Genomic DNA, 23374 nt, shown 5'->3' on the forward strand with positions numbered 1-23374 from the left:
AGTTCGGATGAATGTGGAGGCCAGGTCATCTGATGCAGCACTCCATCACTCTCCTTCTTGGTCAAATAGCCCTTACACATCCTGGAGGTGTGTTTTGGGTCATTGTCCGGTTGAAAAACAAATTATATTCCCACTATGGGATGGCATATTGCAAACCAGATGGGATGGCATATTGCTGCAGAATGCTGTGGTAGCCATGCTGGTTAAGAGTGCCTTGAATTCTAAATAAATCACAGACAGTGTCACCAGCAAAGCACCCTCTCACCATCACACCTCCATGCTTCACGGTGGGAACCACACATGCGGAGATCATCCGTTCACCTACCCTGCGTCTCACAAAGACGCGGGGGTTGGAAGCAAAATTCTAATTTTTGGAATCATCAGACCAAAGGACAGATTTCTACCGTTCTAATGTCCACTGCTCGTGTTTCTTGACCTAAGCAAGTCTCTTCTTCTTATTGGTTCCCTTAAGAAGTGGTTTCTTTGCAGCAATTCAACCATGAAGGCCTGATTCACACAGTCTCTGAACAGTTGATGATGAGATGTGTCTTTTACTTGATCTCTGTGAAGCATTTATTTGGGCTGCAATCTGAGGTGCAACTGTGTGCAATTAATTGACGATTTCTGAGGCTGGAAACTCTAATGAACTTAACCTCTGCAGCAGAGGTAACTCTGAGTCTTCCTTTCCTGACCTTCATGTCTTAAAGTAATGATGGACTGTTGTTTCTCTTGGCTTATTTGACCTGTTCTTTCCATAATATGGACTTGGTCTTTTAATAAATCGGGCTATCTTCTGTATACCAACCCTACCTTGTCACAACAAAACTGATTGGCTCAAACACATTAAGAAAAGACATTCCAGAAATTAACTTTTAACAAGGTACACCTGTTAATTGAAATGCATTCCAGGTGACTACCTCATGAAGCTGGTTGAGAGAATTCCAAGAGTGTGCAAAGTTGGCATCAAGGCAAAGGGTGGCTACTTTGAAGAATCTCAAATATAAAATATATTTACATTTTTTATTGTACTCTTTTGGTTACTACATGATTCCATATGTGTTATTTCATAGTTTTGATGTCCTCACTATTATTCTACAATGTAGAAAATTGTAAAAATAAAGAAAAATCCTGGAATGAGTAGGAGTGTCAACTTTTGACAGGTACTGTAAACTTACGCGGAAAAGTACATTTTGTGTGCACTATATCATCACGCACTGTTTTTTTAAAATCCGCAACAAGTCTTTTTGGTGGAAATATACCACTGGTGGAGAAATGTACATATTTTCTTTATGCAGATTCTAGAATATTCGCGTGCAAATCTGTCACCAATTGGACGGAAACCTAGCTTGTGACCAGCTTTGGTTTGTTTCATGACTGTGTAAAGTTAGATGCCGACATGCTGACATCAGCTTTCATGACTGTATGAAATATGTTATGTCATGACATTATGACAGCATTATGTTATCATGAAGGGTTCAAATGAAGTTTCATACATACTTTTGTCAGTACAAAAGGATGCCCTTCAGTGGCTATATGTATCAGAAAATGCAAAGAAAATCCACCAAAAGGACACAAACTTGGAGGATGATAGTGATTGACAAGGGTGAGATGCGAAGTACATTATATAACAGGTTTCTCTGGGGATTTAGCCAAAAGTGTTTAGAGCTATGTGACTGTACCTTGAAAGCCTCCCTTCGACGGTACTCTAGTTTGGCCATCTCGTCTGCGACCCATCCAGGAATATCAGGGATGGCCACATGGATGACGTATTTGAGGAGGATGGCAAAATGCTGTATATCCCAAAACAAGAAAGGAAACAAACACTGACATGAGAACACAGAAAAGTATAGATTGCTGATGCTATTGCCTGCCGTTGTGCCCTTGAGCAAGGCACTTAACCCCCCCACAACAACTGCCCTGCGGGCATCCAATGTGGCAGCCCCTTGCTCCAACCTCTCCAACCTATATATGTATGTGTGTCTTACGGAGGGTTTGGGATAAAGCAGACGTCAAATTTCAGGTAGACCTTGCTCACAATTGATGAATAATGTGATCTTAACCTATACCAGAGTGGATAGAGTATGTGTGATGTTGTAATGCTGTGTGTGGTATGTAGAGGGAGCTGCTTGCTCTTCTCAAGCCCGGGCTAGATCAGCCGGTGAAGCATCAGACTCTTACTCTCAGGGTCGTGGGTTTGAGCCGCACATTGGGCACAAGCACTTTAGCAATTGTTTCTCAGTTACCTGTCCTTTCCTTTTTATTTTGAAGGCAGCACAATGTGTCTAACCTCTTGTACAATGCTGCAATTGATATTCAAAACAAGATGTCATCTTTGAGTGAAGGCTATTTACTTGTGTTTAGACAACACCTCCTCCTTTTTTTGCTATGGTCCATTGTTTTATATTCTGTAATCTTTGTGGATCTATGTACAGTGTCCTTGGTTTTGATAAAGGTAGTATATAAAAAGTACCACAATTGCTACGATTGTTGTCTGTATTTGTGGCATCGATCCACTAGGTGTCACAGAGTGAAGACAAAATGGCTGGCTACGTTTTACCTCCAGTACCACGATGGAGATGATGACCATCTCAGGGCTCAGCCAGGGGAAGAGACGCTGCAGCTGACCACACTGGCCAATGAGATAACAGTTCACCATAATGGCTATCAAGCCCATGGCCTCCATTGCTGTCTGCACACAGAGAGAGTGAAATCTCTAAGGAAAAATAACTTTGTGAAATAAATAACAGTTAGCATGCTTTTTTGCAGAGATGCTTGAAATGCATGATTCTGAAATGGTTCGCTGAGCTTAATTGCAGGTGGGGTAAATATACACTGAGTGTACAAATCATTATGAACACCTGTTCTTTCCAAGATAGAGACTGACCAGGTGAATCCAGATGAAAGCGATGATCCCTTATTCAAATCAATGTTAATGTGAGTGTAGCAAAATGCTTGTGCTTCTAGTTCGGACAGTGCAGTAATATCTAACAAGTGACCTAACAATTTACCAACAACTACCTAATACACACAAATCTAAAGGGGTGAATGAGAATATGTACATATAAATATATGGATGAGCGATGGCCGAGCGGCATAGGCAAGGTGCAATAGATGGTATAAATACAGTAAACATTATTAAAGTGGCATTATTTAAAGTGGAATTGTTTAAAGTGACTAGTGATCCATTTATTAAGTGGCCAGTGATTGGGTCTCAATGTAGGCAGAAGTCTCTCTGAGTTAGTGATTGCTGATTAGCAGTCTGATGGCCTTGAGATAGAAGTTGTTTTTAAGTCTCTCGGTCCCAGCTTTGATGCACCTGTACTGACCTCGCCTTCTGGAAGATAGCGGTGTGAACAGGCAGTGGCTCGGGTGGTTGTTGTCCTTGATTATCTTTTTGGCCTTTCTGTGACATTGGGTGCTGTAGGTGTCATGGAGGGAAGGTAGTTTGCCCCGGTGATGCGTTGTGCAGACCGCACCACCCTCTGGAGAGCCTTGCGGTTGAGGGCGGTGCAGCTACGTGATATAACCTGACAGGATGCTCTCGATTGCGCATCTTTAAAGATTTGTCAGGGTTTTGGGTGACAAGCTATTGGGCCTCTTCTTTGGTACAGGAACAATGGTGGTCATCTTGAAGCATATGGAACAGCAGACTGGGATAGGGAGCAATTTAATACAGTGGGGCAAAAAAGTATTTAGTCAGCCACCAATTGTGCAAGTTCTCCCACTTAAAAAGATGAGAGAGGCCTGTAATTTTCATCATAGGTACACTTCAACTACAGTGCCTTGCGAAAGTATTCGGCCCCCTTGAACTTTGCGACCTTTTGCCACATTTCAGGCTTCAAACATAAAGATATAAAACTGTATTTTTTTGTGAAGAATCAACAACAAGTGGGACACAATCATGAAGTGGAACGACATTTATTGGATATTTCAAACTTTTTTAACAAATCAAAAACTGACAAATTGGGCGTGCAAAATTATTCAGCCACCTTAAGTTAATACTTTGTAGCGCCACCTTTTGCTGCGATTACAGCTGTAAGTCGCTTGGGGTATGTCTCTATCAGTTTTGCACATCGAGAGACTGAAATTTTTCCCCATTCCTCCTTGCAAACAGCTCGAGCTCAGTGAGGTTGGATGGAGAGCATTTGTGAACAGCAGTTTTCAGTTCTTTCCGCAGATTCTCGATTGGATTCAGGTCTGGACTTTGACTTGGCCATTCTAACACCTGGATATGTTTATTTTTGAACCATTCCATTGTAGATTTTGCTTTATGTTTTGGATCATTGTCTTGTTGGAAGACAAATCTCCGTCCCAGTCTCAGGTCTTTTGCAGACTCCATCAGGTTTTCTTCCAGAATGGTCCTGTATTTGGCTCCATCCATCTTCCCATCAATTTTAACCATCTTCCCTGTCCCTGCTGAAGAAAAGCAGGCCCAAACCATGATGCTGCCACCACCATGTTTGACAGTGGGGATGGTGTGTTCAGGGTGATGAGCTGTGTTGCTTTTACGCCAAACATAACGTTTTGCATTGTTGCCAAAAAGTTCAATTTTGGTTTCATCTGACCAGAGCACCTTCTTCCACATGTTTGGTGTGTCTCCCAGGTGGCTTGTGGCAAACTTTAAACAACACTTTTTATGGATATCTTTAAGAAATGGCTTTCTTCTTGCCACTCTTCCATAAAGGCCAGATTTGTGCAATATACGACTGATTGTTGTCCTATGGACAGAGTCTCCCACCTCAGCTGTAGATCTCTGCAGTTCATCCAGAGTGATCATGGGCCTCTTGGCTGCATCTCTGATCAGTCTTCTCCTTGTATGAGCTGAAAGTTTAGAGGGACGGCCAGGTCTTGGTAGATTTGCAGTGGTCTGATACTCCTTCCATTTCAATATTATCGCTTGCACAGTGCTCCTTGGGATGTTTAAAGCTTGGGAAATCTTTTTGTATCCAAATCCGGCTTTAAACTTCTTCACAACAGTATCTCGGACCTGCCTGGTGTGTTCCTTGTTCTTCATGATGCTCTCTGCGCTTTTAACGGACCTCTGAGACTATCACAGTGCAGGTGCATTTATACGGAGACTTGATTACACACAGGTGGATTGTATTTATCATCATTAGTCATTTAGGTCAACATTGGATCATTCAGAGATCCCCACTGAACTTCTGGAGAGAGTTTGCTGCACAGAAAGTAAAGGGGCTGAATAATTTTGCACGGCCAATTTTTCAGTTTTTGATTTGTTAAAAAAGTTTGAAATATCCAATAAATGTCGTTCCACTTCATGATTGTGTCCCACTTGTTGTTGATTCTTCACAAAAAAAAACAGTTTTATATCTTTATGTTTGAAGCCTGAAATGTGGCAAAAGGTCGCAAAGTTCAAGGGGGCCGAATACTTTCGCAAGGCACTGTATGACAGGCAAAATGAGAAAAAAAATCCAGAAAATCACATTGTAGGATTTTTAATGAATTTATTTGCAAATTATGGTGGAAAATAAGTATTTGGTCAATAACAAAAGTTTATCCCAATACTTTGTTATATACCCTTTGTTGGCAATGACAGAGGTCAAACGTTTTCTGTAAGTCTTCACAAGGTTTTCACACACTGTTGCTGGTATTTTGGCCCATTCCTCCATGCAGATCTCCTCTAGAGCAGTGATGTTTTGGGGCTGTTGCTGGGCAACACGGACTTTCAACTCCCTCCAAAGATTTTCTATGGGGTTGAGATCTGGAGACTGGCTAGGCCACTCCAGGACCTTGAAATGCTTCTTACGAAGCCACTCCTTCGTTGCCCGGGTGGTGTGTTTGGGATCATTGTCATGCTGAAAGACCCAGCCACATTTCATCTTCAATGCCCTTGCTGATGGAAGGAGGTTTTCACTCAAAATCTCACGATACATGGCCCCATTCTTTCTTTTCTTTACATGGATCAGTCGTCCTGGTCCCTTTGCAGAAAAACAACCCCAAAGCATGATATTTCCACCCCCAAGCTTCACAGTAGGTATGGTGTTCTTTGGATGCAACTCAACATTCTTTGTCCTCCAAACACGACGAGTTTAGTTTTTACCAAAAAGTTATATTTTGGTTTCATCTGACCATATGACATTCTCCCAATCTTCTTCTGGATCATCCAAATGCTCTCTAGCAAACTTCAGACGGGCCTGGACATGTACTGGCTTAAGCAGGGGGACACGTCTGGCACTGCAGGATTTGAGTCCCTGGCAGCATAGTGTGTTACTGATGGTAGGCTTTGTTACTTTGGTCCAGGCTCTGTGCAGGTTATTCACTAGGCCCCCCCGTGTGGTTCTTGGATTTTTGCTCACCGTTCTTGTGATCATTTTGACCCCACGGGGTGAGAACCTGCGTGGAGCCCCAGATCGAGGGAGAGTATCAGTGGTCTTGTATGTCTTCCATTTCCTAATAATTGCTCCCACAGTTGATTTCTTCAAACCAAGCTGCTTACCTATTGCAGATTCAGTCTTCCCAGCCTGGTGCAGGTCTACAATTTTGTTTCTGGTGTCCTTTGACAGCTCTTTGGTCTTGGCCATAGTGGAGTTTGGAGTGTGACTGTTTGAGGTTGTGGACAGGTGTCTTTTATATTGATAACAAGTTCAAAGAGGTGCCATTAATACAGGGAACGAGTGGAGGACAGAGGAGCCTCTTAAAGAAGAAGTTACCGGTCTGTGAGAGCCAGAAATCTTGCTTGTTTGTAGGTGACCAAATACTTATTTTCCACCATAATTTGCAAATAAATTCATTAAAAATCCTACAGTGATTTTCTGGATTTTCTTTTCTCATTTTGTCTGTCATAGTTGAAGTTTACCTATGATGAAAATTACAGGCCTCTCTCATCTTTTTAAGTGGGAGAACTTGCACAATTGGTGGCTGACTAAATACTTTTTTGCCCCACTGTATTTAAGGACAACACACCAGCCAGCTGGTCTGCATATGCTCTGCACAGCCAGTTGGTCTGCACGAAGCTAGGGATGCCGTCTGGGCCAGCAGCCTTGCGAGGATTAACAAGTTTAAATGTTTTACTCACGTCGGCCACGGAGAAGGAGAGGGGTGGGCGCTGTCCTTGTTAGTGGGCCGTGACGGCGGCACTGTATTATCCTCAAAGCTGGCAAAGAAGGTGTTTAGTTTGTCTGGAAGCTTGACATCGGTGTCCTGGTTTTCTTTTAGTAGTCCGTGATTTCCTGTAAAACCTGTCACATACGTCTCGTGTCTGAGCCGTTGAATTGCGACTCCACTTTGTCCCTGTACCGGCATTTCGCTTATTTGTTTGCCTTGCGGAGGGGATAACTACACTGTTTATATTCAGCCATATTCCCAGACTTCTTTCCATGGTTAAATGCAGTGGTTTGCCGCCATCCATCCACAGTTTCTGGTTAGGGTAGGTTTTAATATTCACAGTGGGTACAACATCTCCAATGCACTTCTTTATAAACTCACTCATAGAGTCAGCGTCTAGATCGATGTTGTTATCTGAGGCTAACTGGAACATATCCCAGACCGCGTGATCAAAACAATCTTGAAGCGTGGATTCCGATTGGTCAGACCAGCGTTGAATGTTTCTAGTTACTGGTTCATCCTGTTTGAGTTTCTGCTTATAAGACGGTAGGAGCAAGATGGCGTCGTGGTCGAGTTTGCAGGAGGGTGGGGGAGGGATTTGTATGCATCACAGGAGTTAGAGTAGCAGTGATTAAGTGTATTACACCCGTGCGTAGAACAATTAATATGCTGATAGAATTTAGGTAGCCTTCCTCTCAAATTTGCTTTATTAAAATCCTCAGCTACAATAAATGCAGCCTCAGGATATATGGTTCCAGTTTACATAGAGTCTAGTGAAGTTCCTTGAGGGCCGTCTTGGTGTCTGCTTGAGGGGGAATGTACACAGCTGTGACGATAACTGATGAGAATTCTCTTGGGAGATAATATGGCCAGCATTTGATTGTAAGGAATTATAGGTCGGGTGAGCAGAAAGACTTGAGTTCCTGTATGTTGTTGTTATTACACCATCTTCCCAGAGAGGAGTTTAACTCTGTTGGCGCGATGCATGGAGAAGCCCGGTGGCTGAACTGATCCCGAGAGTGCCATGTTTCCATGAAACAGAGAATGTTACAATCTCTGATGTCTCTCTGGAAGGCAACCCTTGCTCGAATTTCATCTACCTTGTTGTCAAGAGACTGGATATTTGTGAGTAGTATACTCGGGAGCGGTGGGCGATGTGCACGTCTACGGAGCCTGACCTGGAGGTCGCTCCATCTGCGGCGCCGTTGTTTTAGGTCAGCTTCTGGGATTAGGTCCATTGTCCTGGGTGGTGGTCCGAACAGAGGATCCGCTTCGGGAAAGTCATATTCCTGGTCGTAATGTTGGTAAGTTGACGTCGCTCTTATATCCAATAGTTCTTCCCGGCTGTATGTAATAAGACTTAAGATTTCCTGAGGTAACAATGTAAGAAATAATACATAAAAAAACAAAATACTGCATAGTTTCCTAAGTACTCGAAGCGAGGCGACCATCTCTGTCGGCGCCATCTTGTTTTTCAGTATATTCACATAATTTAGACATACAGTATATAGATTTACACGGAGTGTATTGATGTCACTTGTTAAATCCACTTCAATCATTGTAGATGAAGGGGAGGAGACAACAGGTTAAAGGATTTTTAAGCCTTGATAAACTCATATTGGAGAGTAGGAGTGATGACCTAGGATGATTTTTGCCATTTAGATCATAATGAATAGGATTATATGAACAAGGGGGGCCTGATTCTAGATCAACACTCCTACTCTGAAACATATTTTGAATACGGGCCCAGGTGTGAGCGACCAATGACCTGCCACTGTCCAATGCTCTCCACCCTCTGGCCAAAGGGCCTCTGCAGGCCTGTGCAGAGCTTCAAGGCGTCACTCCGGATTTCGATGATGTTGTTGATGAGGGCGCACATAGCAGCCAGCGGGAAGGCGGAGGAGAAGAGCACCACGTAGCCAAACTGGATGAACATCTCCTGGTAGTCCTGCAGGGTGTCCTGTTGGGTCAGAGGTCAAAGGTATGAGGTCAAAGTCACATAATCACAAAGTCACATGGAATAGCATTGGTGTTTCAAATAACTTTTTACTTTAAATGTGAATGTACTGCTGCATGTACCAGCTACTAACACTAGCCAGAAATACTCTCCAAGTCCATTAAATTAAACTAAACACGTATCCAATATAAACTGACAGCAGGTCAAGTGCATAACAACAGATCTGATGACTAAGACACACCTCATATGTCTGCATGCAGCTCTCAACCTCTGCTTGGCTGAGAATGACAGACTTGGGCTCATCAGGCGGGTCAATCCAGGACTTTGTGGCCTTTTTCTCTGGGATTGGACTCTTCCATCTCTGACATACTAGCGTGTCATAGCCATTTGGTGGGGAGACACTAGTCTTCTTGGTCTCAGAGGACTCATAGGTGACAATGTCAGAGACTATCTCAAAGATGCTGGAAGGATCCATGCCCTCCTCCACCAACGTGGGACTGTCCTCCAAGAAGCTGTCCTCTGGCTGGGTCGCCAAGGCAATGTCCCTGGCAACATGCACCTTCTCATTGAAGCTAATCTTCCGTTGCCTCAGTGTGTAATTTATGTCCCACTCTTCCTCTTTAAACCTATAGCCAGCTTTTAGATCTCCTCTCTTCTTCTGTTCTGTCTGTCCAGGAAGTGTGGCAGGGCCTTTGGGGCTTAGCAGGGACTGAATAGTCCATGAAGCCTGGGACTTTCCTAGAGCCAGGCGGCTGTATTTGAGCACTATGGCCTGGAGAATCTCCCACACGACCTTGGGGGTAAATACTCCTAGTTTGTGATGCTCGTACAGATAAGGCTGGAGCACTTCCTTGATGTTCTGGAGGAACTGGCGGAAGATCAGGAGAGTGGCTAGCGTCTGTGAGGAGACAGTGTGAGTGATTCAGTTGCTATTCCTTTGGGATTTTTGTTTGTTTGTTTGTTCAATCATGTTTTCCATTATCCAAATCTAATTGACAGATTTTACCTCCTTCAGTCGCTCCATGTCCTTGAGGTAGAATCCGATGTAGAAAAGGCTAAGGTAAGAATTGATAAACTCAAACTGCAAAATGAAGAGAAGGACTTTAAATCAGACATGGCATTTCTAAACATATATACAAAAGTGTTAGTCAATAATACACCCCCGTGAATAACAGTGGTTAGTATGGTCGAAATCAAAAAAGAAGAAATATCTAACTTACAAAAACCATTTTAATGATGAGATTATTCTCATAGGCACTCTGAAGTCTGTAGTTCTCTGTAAGAAAATAATACCAATCATCAAAAGACATTGCTCCATTTGATACTGATTACTGAACAAACCTGTGTGATCACATTGTACAACACTACGTACCTGGTTTGAGGAGTTAGCGAGGTGACTTTGGTCAATTTTTGAGTTCAACTCGGGATAACCGGGGCTACAGAAGTGGCTCACATTTTAGACAGGTACATTTACATTTACCGATTCCTTCAGAACTAACCTGCTCCAGGGCAGGCTAACTCAGGGCTAACTCTACTAATCTCGAATGAAATGCCTGAGCTGCAAGTTGAGGACCAATTGAAACAGATTTCCTCCCCTTTGACAAAGATTGCGTCATCGGCATCTTCATTTGAGGAAAACGACTGATTTAAATATTGTTTCTGTGTGTGTTTAAGAAATAGTCATGTTAAAATACTTAATGAAAATATTTTTATCGATAGGAATGGGGGAAAAAAGCACACATTAATAAGCACACCAAAGACATTAACAATAAGTAATAAAATAAAGACGGGACTTTTGATCTGCAAGATCACTTTTGTTAAATTTGGACTTCGGCACAAATGAAAATGTGGCACTGAATCGCCCATGGATGTTTCAGCATTGTCTCAATGAAGAGCTCGGCATTCGACTAGCCGCGTGCGACATGCACGCACAGTTTCAAGTCTGCTAGAGTTAGTGGCAGGTGGCCGAGCAAAGTGGCGTAGCGGTGCCTGGAGAAGTGTGTATACTCTAATTTTGCTAAAAGAAATCCAAACGGCCCGCCGCCCGGTGAAGGAAAGGCGCCCTGTGTGAAAAATTCTATGAGAAACCGTGACATACTCTGAATGATCTAAAATGATAAATCCCATATTGGTGTTTCACAGTCAGGCCAACCCAAGCTGTACTGAGCAAGAAGGCTAATAGTAGGCCCACTATTGAAATAGATAAATGAGGCTGTCAACTGAGTCAGAAATTCACAGGTTTCAGATTTGTATTTTTTTTTTTCTTCTGGTTTTCACTCGCAAAGTCACACTTTTATTAATAGAAAAACAACAAATTGCATGTTCTAAGTCCACAACAATGCTTAAACCTCATCAGGTGACCACTTTTGAGGTCTGGGAAAAATCTGAGCTATTACATTTTTTTGTTTTTTGTTTCCCTTTTATTTAAGTGTGCAGGCACCTAGCACTGTTGTTTGGTTAGCGGTGTTTCAGTAGCGCACATGAAATGGAGTTTGCAAAACAAATGGCCACTGTATTGATGCAAATAATCAAGATATTATTCAGCCAGGTAGGCATAGGCTACTTTATAGCTAGTTAACATTTAACTGAGAAGATTTTTGTGAAAGCCTTTCCATCTACCCGAAGACAATTAGGCCTATATTAGCGCCAATATATTTTTTCTGTTCCTTAATTGTTTGAAACATGGACATTTTACTTCATATTGTGAGGCATGTCTTACCTTGTTTCAAAGTAGCCAAGCCAAAAACCGATCATAGGAATGTTGAGGGATTTTTTAAAAACACTTCCTCATATGCGCTCTCCTGTTCATATCAACTTTATTGTCTATTGTCTAGCAGCCAAAGGCATTATCCTAGTCACACAGTATTAGCAAACCATGATAGTTGTTGCATCTTTAGATCTCCCCCTTTCTAAAATTCAAACAGATATTTCCATCTCTGTCCATGAAACCGATTGCTTGCGGTGAGCATTTTAGAACAGTGTTTTCCTACAAATTGCATTTTGGAACGTTTTAGGCCTACAGTACCACCATGTGCACATTGCTGCACTTAAAATGTGAACAAAAATCCTATTTTTATCCAAATTCTAAGCGAAACATTCAGATCTTTTCCATCAGCATTATTAATTTATACTCCGTGTACCTCCACATCACTAATTTGCTACCCATCAGTGGGGATTAAGAAATTAGTATATGCAATGCCGACTGAAAAAAGAGTGGGTATATGGCGTATACCTGCGTATAGCCTCCACTACACCATTGTCCACAGTCGTAATATGGATGAAAAGCTAACTGAAGCTGGCTATCTTTTGAAAACTAGTCTATCTTTTGCCAGCTAGTAGATCTAGCTGGCATCGTAGTATACCCCTCTGAAGAGATCAAAGCCAGTGTTCTTAAAGCATCTCAGACTAAGAGTGCTGATCTAGGATCAGTTTTGCCTTGCATATCATAATGAATACGATTACATGGACAGGGAGGGAGGGACCTGATCCTAGATCCGTACTTCTATTCTGAGATGGGTGCTCACTGTTCCAATCATTCCTCACCTGGTGCTGATATTAATGAATCTCAGCTGCACAGCTTACCCATATAATTGAGCCAATGGGCGATCTTCCTATACACCTCATCACATACAGTCACAACGATGGCCAGCAACATTTTAGGAATGAATCTTGTGATACTGGGTAACTCTTTAATTTCCATCACAAACTCCTATAAAAAAAAGGAGATAAACCACAACATCGGCATATTGAATTACAGAAAGACAGGTTAATTAACACTGTAGCCATTCTCTTTTATCTTAAAAGTGCCTACTCCTCAAAAGTTAATTGGTTTGCATGTGATTTAAATGGGATAGTGTATTTAAATGGGGCGGCAGGTAGCCTAGTGGTTAGAGCATTGGGCCAGTAACTGAAAGGTTGCTAGATTGAATCCCTGAGCTGACAAGGTAAAAAAAATCTGTCATTCCGCCCCTGAACAAGGCAGTTAACCCACTGTTCCTAGGCTGTCATTGTAAATAAGACTTTGTTCTTAACTGACTTGCCTCGTTAAAAGAAAAAAATATCTGTAAAAAAAAAAAAGCACTAATCGTACCTGACATTAACACTACCAAGTGCTTTGACGAAAGGAGCTCCCCTCTAAAAGTGTCAGCAATACATATTATTAACGGGAATTAAGCTGCCGCCCTGAACCTTCTTGCAATACCGGACCGTGTTTGATGATCATGACTGTCGGATGAGGCTATTTCCTGTTGACTTAGCTGTCTCTTACCTGCATCTCCAGACAGACGAGCATGGCCAAGAAGACGAAGCAGAGACAGAGGAGACAGATGGGGAGGCTGACCATCCACCTGAACATTGTCCTCTTCCAGGGTGGGTAGTATAACTCCTCACAGCCTGTTATTGGACTGCACCGCTTCACACCCTGCACACAGAGATACAGGCTTCGTCGAGCACCAACTAAAATGCTTGCGCCCAAACTGGGGCTTGAACCCACGACCCTGAGAGTAAGAGTCGTATGCTTTACTGAGTGAGCTAGCTCCGCCTTTATAAACCACAGGAGGCATGTGTCCCCCAAAAGATAAGACAGTAGTTGAGAAGCGGCTAACACATTACAGTACAACGTGGGGCTCAAACCAACAACCCTGAGATGAAGAGTCCCACACTCTACCACATGAGCTAGCCAGGCCTGATAGCAACACTGACAACGTCCTGTTTAGAAACCACAGAAGGCATGTGTCCCCCCAAAGACATAATGGTAGTTGAGAAGATCAGGACCGCCAGCTAAAACATTTACGCCCAACGTGGGGCTCGAACCCACGACCCTGAGATTAAGAGTCTCATGCTCTACCGACTGAGCTAGCCGGGCCTGATAGCAACAATAACAACTGCCCGTTTAGAAATCTCTGGAGGCATGTCTCCCTGCCCCAACCCTTGGAATTCACACAACACTCTCCAAGCCTCGAGCTCATATTACTTATCACTGTAGACCCGTAAACTCTGGCCCTGGAACAACCCTGGAAAAGCTACTTGAGGCTGGTGATGGAATTTGTACTCTGGCCATAGTCCTGAAGGAACCAAACAGCACTGGTAGTAATCTAAGGCTGGGATTCAAACTAAGGTGTGTTGTAGAGCGCTATCAACAATACGTCTTTTAAATGCAATGTTCCCACAGCAGATGTCGGCTCAATCGGAAAGTACCTATAAATGTCAATGGCTCTACAACACGCCAAACAGATTGAATCTCGGACTAATCTCCAGATCTAAAGTATTGCGTAATTGGCCCGCTGCTCGATCAAGTTCTAGGTCCAAACATTTTAAGAGAAGAGATGAAGAGATGCTAGAACAAGGAGCGGAACCAGAACGAGGAGCTCCACCCTCTCTCTTTGCACGTTACATCCCGATTGTTCCACCCCCTTCCAAAATTCGAAAGATTCTAACACCTTTGAAATCATGATATGTCTAAATAACCAGTGACTGCTGCTCGTTAGCCCACATTCCTTCCCGACAGATTCTGCGGTACCAGTTATGTTTACATAGATCTGTCCATGAGAGATTCATCTCAACTCTGAAATGAATAGGATGCAATAATAGGACACTCACCCGAAACTGGCGACGGGGCTCCTCAAGGGGCTCGGCGGGGGTGTCCAGTGTTCCCCACATGTATGCCAGCTCGGCCTCTCTCCGCTTCCATCTCTCCAGGAAGAGCGTCGCCCACACCACGTTGAAAAGGGCAAACACCACACAGCAGATGTCCTGGCTGGTCTGTTAGGGAGTGGGTGAGCCACATGAGATACATACAAAACACAGGGACCTTTGTACAGTAACTCAAAAGAACAAAGGCGACTGTATCATTTTACATTGAAGTCATTTCGCAGACGCTCTTAATCCAGAGCGAATTAGATGAGCAATTAGGGTCAAGTGCCTTGCTCAAGGGTACGTCGACAGATTTGTCACCTTGTCGGCTTGGGGAATTAAGAGCTGTGGCGGGGGGATACATTTTTGAAGTATAGGCCAACACATCCATGTTTTGTTTCATGCTGTTTCATGCAGTGATTGTGAAAAGAAACACCTACACATATTCCCACAATAGGTGAGTCATTTGTATTGTGTAACTGTGAAATCCCATTGTGTATGTTAGCTACATTTAGCCTAATCCACGATCTGTTGGTGCTATCTTGCCAACTCCTACGTCACTGTCACTGGCAGATTAGGTAGTAGGCTGAACTACATTGTGTATGATACATTAGTTACCGTATATTGACAGGTTTATTGGCCAGTGTGTGGTCTCCATTGAGGCATGTGATGCTGGATCACCTACCTGGTCAGCCTCTGCCAGGATCCACATCAGGAAGCCAACGACGGCAGGGTACAGCATGGAGTTGGTGTAGAAGCCCAGCCAGGCAAAGTACATGCCGATTTTCACCCCAAAGTAATCACAGACGTCATCTAACACACAAGGATCAGCAGCCACGGACCAACAACATGGACAAAAGACAGACAAAATGGGTTATTGGTTTCAGCTAGTGAATGATAATTTGAAGAAATGTGCATCTTTCCATTGATATTGCATTTGTAGTGCAGATAATTGTAACAATAAGTAATGCTGTGTTGTCTCAACAGTTGCTGCTCACCCAAAGGCTGTCTCTCACAGACAGCTTGGACCCATGACGTCATCAGCTGACTGAGGATCCGTTGCTCGTGTAGAGGAAACACTTGACAGATTACACCTCTGGCCACCAGTTCTGGAACTATAATAAAAAGTGAATGCCATTCATCAGATGATTTTATCCATTGCAACTGACAGTCATATGAGTGCATATTAAAAAAAATTAATAATAATACGTATGTGTGGTCAGAGCTCCCTATCCTGACGTTTCAAACTCTACCAACTGAGCAATAGAGGAATACATTGTTCATGTCCATACTCTCCAAGGATATTTAAACGTTTGAGATCAATCAACATAGTTATCAGTCAATAATGAAGCAGTCTTACTGTATATGTTGTCATGCTGTAGAGAAAGGGATTGATGAAATACAAAAATAACAGTTTACTGATTGGTTGTCCCTCCAGGAAGTGGATGTTGTGAAGGACCGCCCCTGGTTTGGCACGTAGGTTATCCAGCCAGTACTTGATGATACTCTGACGCTCCTAAAGACAAGGTAAGAGTGGAACAACCACATAGATTAAGGGAACAAGGTAAAAGTCAGCAACAGGACATACACTATATATGCAAAAGTATGTGGACACCCCTAGAAATTAGTGGATTTGGCTATTTCAGTCACACCCGTTGCTGACAGGTGTATACAATCAAGCACACAGCCATGCAATCTCCATAGACAAACATTGACAGTAGAATGGCCTAACTGAAGAGCTCAGTGACTTTCAACGTGGCACTGTCATAGGATGCCACCTTTCCAACCAGTCAGTTTGTCAAATTTCTGCCCTGCTAGAGCTGCCGCGGTCACCTGTAAGTGCTGTTATTGTGAAGTGGAATCATCTAGGAGCAACAATGAAGTGGTAGGCAGGCCAGTCAAGCTCATAGAACCGTATCGCCGAGTGCTGAAGCGCCTAGCACGTAAAAATAATCAGAAATAAACAGTTTGTTTGTCGGAGGCTTCATGAAATGGAAGATTACCATACACAATGCCAAGCGTCTGCTGGAATGGTGTTAAGCTCGCCACCATTGGACTCTGGAGCAGTGGTCAAACGTTCTCTGGAGTGATGAATCACACTTCACCATATGCCGGTCTGATGGACGAATCTGAGAACGCTACCTGCCCGAATGCAGTGCCAACTGTAAAGTTTGGTGATGGAGGAATAATAGTCTGGGGCTGTTTTTCATGGTTCGGGCCCCTTAGTTCCAGTAAAGGAAAATCTTAATGTTACAGCATACAATAACATTCTAGACGATTCTGTGCTTCCAACTTTGTGGCAGCAGTTTGGGGAACGCCCTTTCCTGTTTCAGCATGACAATGCCCCCGTGCACAAAGCAAGGTCCATACAGAAATGGTTTGTCGAGATCGTTGTGGAAGAACTTGACTTGCCTGCACAGGACCGTGACCTCAACCCTATCGAACACCTTTGGGATGAATTGGAACACCGACTGCGAACCAGGCCTAATTGCCCAACATCAGTGCCATCAATGGAAGCAAGTCCCTACAGCAATGTTCCAACATCTAGTGGAAAGCCTTCCCAGAAGAGTGGAGGCTGTTGTAGCAGCAATGGGGGTACCAACTACATATTAATGCCCATGATTTTGGAATGAGATGTTCAACGAGCAGGTGTCCACATACTTTTGGATATTAAGTGTATATCGGAGATGTTTAAATATGTTCGGAGATTATGGCCAAAACGGATACAAACCTGTGAGGTGAAAAAGCACAATTCGCTCTCTATGTTCTCATAGATGTTATCTTCCTCACAGGAAAACCTGCGTGTTCCGCCTCCGTACTGTGGTTTCACCACTTTGTGCATTCCCAACAGCTCTGCACCACGCAGCAAGCTGAGGAGAAATGGAGGATGGGGGGGGATTAGGATTTCAGCGGGTCAGATATTGCCTTTAATTAACAGTCCTGTTTCAGTCTCTATTTACCGAGCCTGATCCCATATCTGACTTTGCTTGTCTTGCCAACTCCTCCTATGGTCATTGTGATAACAAACGTTGCGACACAGAACAAAAATACCTGGAACCAGGTCACTATTTACGAATTTGATGTTTACGAATGATGTGGTAACAATGTGAGTACTTCGGCTGCCAAATAGTGGTGCTTGTTTCAAACAATTACACAGAAACAAAATAGTACTTATTAGGTCATTATCAAGTTTAAGTTTTAATGTCATATGCTCAAGTACAGTGAAATGCCTTTCTCGCAAGCTAACCCCAACAATGCAGTAATCAATATCAATATGTAGCACTAAAAATTACATACAGTAGAACACACGAGAGAAAAAAAGAAGAAATGAGAAGAACATGAGAAAGTAAGTAAGCATACTATACAGTATGCCCATAGGGGCACAGGGGCATACTATAAAGTGCCTTCTGAAAGTATTCAGAACTATTCACTAAGAGACCCTGTGAGTTAGCAGACCAGCACCGTGTCTCACAGATACAGGGGCCAGATGATTCTCTGAGGCGAAACGCCTTTCAATTCAATTCAGCAGGCGACACAAAATCAAATCAAATCAAATTGTATTGGTCACATACACATGGTTAGCAGATGTTATTGCGAGTGTAGCGAAATGCTTGTGCTTCCAGTTCCGACAGTGCAGTAATATAACAATTCCCCAACAACTACCTAATACACACACAGAGGTGAATGAGAATATATACATATACAGTTGAAGTCGGAAGTTTACATACACATTAGCCAAATAGCCAGTTTTTCACAATTCCTGACATTTAATTCTAGTAAAAATTCTAGTAAAAAATCCCTGTCTTAGGTCAGTTAGGATCATTTTAAGAATGTGAAATGTCAGAATAATAGTAGAGAGAATAATTTATTTCAGCTTTTATTTCTTTCAGTGGGTCAGAAGTTTACATACACTCAATTAGTATTTGGTAGCGTTGCCTTTAAATTGGTTAACTTGGGTCAAACGTTTCAGGTAGCCTTTCACAAGCTTCCCACAATAAGTTGGGTGAATTTTGGCCCATTCCTCCAGACAGAGCAAGTGTAACTGAGTCAGAGTCACACACTTTTTCAGTTCTGCCCACACATTTTCTATAGGATTGAGGTCAGGGCTTTGTGATGGCCACTCCAATACCTTGACTCTGTTGTCCTTAAGCCATTTTGCTACAACTTTGGAAGTATGCTTAGGGTCATTGTCCATTTGGAACACCCATTTGCGACCAAGCTTTAACTTGTCTTGAGATGATGCTTCAATATGTCCACTTAATTTTCCTCCCTCATGATGCCATCTATTTTGTGAAGTGCACCAGTCCCTCCTGCAGTAAAGCACCCCCACAACATGATGCTGCCACCCCGGTGCTTCACGGTTGGGATAGTGTTCTTCGGCTTGCAAGCCTCCCCCTTTTTCCTCCAAACATAACAATGGTCATCATGGCCAAACAGTTCTATTTTTGTTTCATCAGACCAGAGGAAATTTCTCCAAAAAGTACAATCTTTGTCCCCATGTGCAGTTGCAAACCGTAGTCTGGCTTTTTTATGGCGGTTTTGGAGCAGTGGCTTCTTCCTTGCTGAGCGGCCTTTCAGGTTATATCGATATTGGACTCGTTTTACTGTGGATATAGATACTCCTGTACCTATTTCCTCCAGCATCTTCACAAGATCCTTTGCTGTTGTTCTGGGATTGATTCACACTTTTCACACCAAAGTGCGTTCATCTCTAGGAGACAGAATGCATCTCCTTTCTGAGTGGTATGACGGCTGCGTGGTCCCATGGTGTTTATACTTGCATACTATTGTTTGTACTGATGAACTTGGTACCTTCAGGCGTTTGGAAATTGCTCCCAAGGATGAACCAGAGTTGTGGAGGTCTACAATATTTTCTCTGAGGTCTTGGCTGATTTCTTTAGATTTTCCCATGATGTCAAGCAAAGAAGCACTGAGTTTGAAGGTAGGCCTTGAAATACATCCACAGGTACACTGCCAATTGACTCAAAGGATGTCAATTAGCCTATCAGAAGCTTCTTAAGCGATGACATCATTTTCTGGAATTTTCCAAACTGTTTAAAGGCACAGTCAACTTAGTGTATGTAAACTTCTGACCCAGTGGAATTGTGATACAGTGAATTACAAGTGGAATAATCTGTCTGTTAACAATTGTTGGAAAAATTGCTTGTGTCATGCACAAAGTAGATGTCCTAACCGACGTGCCAAAACTATAGTTTGTTAACAACACATTTGTGGAGTGGTTGAAAAATGAGTTTTAATGACTCCAACCTAAGTCTACGTAAACTTCCGACTTCAACTGTAAGTATATGGATGAGCGATGGCCGAGCGGCATAGTCAAGTTGCAGTAGATGGTATAAAATACAGTATAAACATGTGATATGAATAATGTAAGATATGTAACCATTATTAAAGTGCCATTATTTAAAGTGGCATTGCTTAAACACTGCAGGTCCTCGCTGCCACTCAGAAGCGTCATGCCCATAGGGGCGCAGGGGCATGTATACAGTGCCTTCGGTAAGTATTCAGACCCCTTGACTTTTTCCACATTTTGTTAAGTTACAGCCTTATTGTAAAATTGATTCATGCCATCTTGCTGTGGGGGAACCAGCCCAAATCTCTCCGGGTACTCATCAACTCTGGGGCCGATGAGAGCTTTGTGGACGCTACCATGGCGTCCGAGCTGGGAATTCCCACTCAGCCCCTCTCCATTCCCATGGACATTAGAGCGTTGGACGGGCACTCTATAGGCTGGGTCACCCACAATTACCACCCCATCAACCTACGTGTGTCAGGGAACCACAGCGAGAGAATCCAATTTCTGCTTAAGTCTCCTCATGTTCCCATTGTATTGGGATTCTCTTGGCTTCAGCGACACAATCCCTTTATTGACTGGTCTGCTGGTGCCAACATGGGCTGGAGCCCATCCTGCCACTCTCATTGCCTGAAGTCAGCGCAGCCTGCCCACGGGACGTCTTCCTGGCGGCTCGGAAGTTGCCCCGGACGTCTCCGCCATTCCCGCGGAGTACCAGGACCTCTCGGAGGTGTTCGGTAAGGATCGACCTTCTCCCTGGCACCACTCTGCTCCGGGGACGACTGTACTCTCTGGCTATGGAGACCTACATTGAGGACTCCCTAGCTGCAGGGTTCATCCATCTTTCTGCCTCCCCTGCCGGCGCAGGGTTCCTCTTTGTGGAGAAGAAGGACAAAACCCTGCACCTGTGCATCGACTACCAGGGCCTCAACGACATCACTTGAAAAAACTCTACCCACTACCACTCATCAACCTTGGCATTCGAGGAGCTCCAGGGGGCCACCAAGTTCTCCAAGCTGGACCTACAGAACGCCTACCACCTGGTGAGGATACGGGAAGGGGACGAGTGGAAGACTGCCTTCAACACGACCAGCGGTCACTACGAGTATCTGGTCATGCCATTTGGCCTTATCAACGCCCTTGCTGTGTTCCAGGCTCTGGTGAATGATGTTCTCTGTGACATGTTGATCAGGTTTGTCTTCATCTACCTCGACGACATCCTCGTTTTCTCCCGCTCCTCCCAAGAACACATGCTCCACGTCCGACAGGTTCTCCAACGCCAATCGGAGAACCAGCTTTTTGTGAAAGCAGAGAAGTGCGAATTCCATCGCTCCACCATCCCCTTCTTGGGTTACATCATCGCTGCAGGGAGTGTACAGATGGATCCCGGGAAGGAGCGTGCAGTGGTGGATTGGCCCCAGCCTACATCCAGAGTGCAACTGCAACGTTTCCTGGGATTTGCCAACTTTTATCGTCGCTTTTCCGGGGTTACAGCACCCTGGCTTTTCCCCTGTCTGCACTCACCTCTCCCAATGTTCTATACCTTATGGACTCTGATCTGGGTTACTGACCTCTGCCTGCCCTTGACCTGTCATTTTGCCTGCCCCTGTTCTAGTAATAAACTTTTGTTTCTTCGACACTGTCTGCATCTGGGTCTTCTCCTGAAATGTGATAGTATGTGAGTGCGTGTGCGTGTGTCAATATAAATGTGTGTGCATGTTTTGTGTGCGTTGGAGTGTCAGTGTGCAAGAGTGTGTAGAGTTCTGTGAGTGTGCAAAGAGACCGTGCAAAAGGGTCAGCTCAGATAGTTAACACATAACCATTTCATTTTTGACAAAAATGTCAGGTCAGAAGTGGGATATCTTACTTCTCGAATGTGCTTGTAATGCAGAACGCATATCCCTGTGTGTGTTGATGCTGTCTGATCTGGATTTTAGCTTGTGGGATTCCCAGTCGGATATGGTTCAGCAGCCATAGCAAGGTGTGGTCATCTATGGTGTCTACAAAAAAAAAAAAAAGTGGTCAGTTTCTAGATTAGCTTTTGCATTCATTTTATGTAGGAGCCAATTTCCATGCATTAATATTGAACCTGTCGCAATTGCGTGACCATTTTTTTTTACACTTTATATTCTTGTCATTCATCAGACACTCTTGGAGCCTCTTAATGAGTGTATTCACATAAGGATGTTGAAACAATGACATTCTCCAGAGCTTGGCAGAAGTAGCAGCAGTAACCGTGGGAGGACGGAGCTGTGGAAAGGTCAATCCAATCAAATAAGGTAAACACCTGAGAGTTTATGGGGCAAGGCACCACTGCATTCATGTCATCCCTTCTAGCAGGAATAAGTGCAATAATTAATATACAATTTTGATCCATGTTGGAAACTTGGTTTGACTTTGATTACTGAAATTGATCCATGTGTAGCATGCATTCCCACAGCATGTGCAGAATCCTAGAGTACCTTACTCTGTAATAAACATACAGGTAATGCAGGGCTGCCCAACCATCTTCCTGGAGATCTACTGTCCTGTAGGTCTTCAGTCCAACCTTCTTATTGGAGATCTACTGTCCTGTAGGTTTTCAGTCCAACCCTCTTACTGGAGATCTACTGTCCTGTAGGTTTTCAGTCCAACCCTAATTTAGCATATCTGATTCAGCTATTTAAGGTCTTGTTGGGCAGCTAATTAGTAGAATCAGGTCTGTTAAATTAGCGTTGGGCTGAAAAACCACAGGAAGGTAGATCTCCAGGAAGAGGGTTGGACTGAAGACCTACAGGACAGTAGATCTCCAGGAAGAGGGTTGGACTGAAGACCTACAGGACAGTAGATCTCCAGGAAGAGGGTTGGGCAGCCCTGAGGTAATGGATGTGATTCAGTATTCCCCGTGAACTGTTTCATGTCACGTCTCCGAGTGATTGGCTCATTGCCCACAACGGCTAATAAGATTCCCATCTACATTTCCCATCATGATTGAGGGGACTGAACCATAGAAGATGAATGTGGCGATTAAGTGTACCTGAGAATGTCATTAGGATATCACAGTCTTCCGTGGGAACCATTTTCAGCCAGGATTTATGGGACATGATGTACCGTCTGGCCTGCGAGAGGCGTTTCCCAAACAATTTGTCTAAAGGGGGAGAGGTAGAAGGGAGGAGAGAGAGGGCAAAGGGGGGATGCATAAACAGATGGAGGGTAAGAACAGTTCTCATCAGTGCCATGTAGTGGGGAAAGAGGTGACAGAAGGAGAGACGGAGGATTCTGCCAAAGTGCTAAATCCTCACGGCCAGCTTTGTCACTTTTCTACTCGTCAACAAGGCCAAAGCAGTTTGTTGCTCCTTTCTCTCCTCAGACAATTTGAAATGTGCACAGATCATCCTAAATCGTGAAAGAATCAGAAATGACATTTTTCT

The 23374-nt window shown here is 43.6% G+C and overlaps 1 protein-coding gene and 1 non-coding gene across 2 annotated transcripts in view; both read right to left on the reverse strand.

Moving 5' to 3' along the window:
• Positions 1-23374, reverse strand: part of LOC139387226 (anoctamin 8a) — a 31159-nt gene that overhangs the window by 2387 nt on the left and 5398 nt on the right. Inside the window, exons 2-16 of the mRNA XM_071133324.1 lie at positions 22981-23091; positions 21832-21964; positions 17385-17523; positions 16073-16169; positions 15652-15768; positions 15339-15466; positions 14621-14782; positions 13290-13442; positions 12605-12731; positions 10243-10298; positions 10029-10103; positions 9264-9920; positions 8834-9025; positions 2558-2689; positions 1680-1790 (exon numbers count right to left, since the gene is read on the reverse strand). Coding sequence (XP_070989425.1) covers positions 1680-1790; positions 2558-2689; positions 8834-9025; positions 9264-9920; positions 10029-10103; positions 10243-10298; positions 12605-12731; positions 13290-13442; positions 14621-14782; positions 15339-15466; positions 15652-15768; positions 16073-16169; positions 17385-17523; positions 21832-21964; positions 22981-23091 — 2390 coding nt within the window. The remainder of the gene's footprint in view (positions 1-1679; positions 1791-2557; positions 2690-8833; positions 9026-9263; positions 9921-10028; positions 10104-10242; positions 10299-12604; positions 12732-13289; positions 13443-14620; positions 14783-15338; positions 15467-15651; positions 15769-16072; positions 16170-17384; positions 17524-21831; positions 21965-22980; positions 23092-23374) is intronic.
• Positions 13814-13886, reverse strand: trnak-cuu (transfer RNA lysine (anticodon CUU)). The gene has a single exon. It is a non-coding gene; the product is annotated as a tRNA-Lys (tRNA).

This window comes from Oncorhynchus clarkii, chromosome 28 (genome assembly GCF_045791955.1).
Source record: "Oncorhynchus clarkii lewisi isolate Uvic-CL-2024 chromosome 28, UVic_Ocla_1.0, whole genome shotgun sequence".
Classification (NCBI taxonomy): Eukaryota; Metazoa; Chordata; class Actinopteri; order Salmoniformes; family Salmonidae; genus Oncorhynchus; species Oncorhynchus clarkii.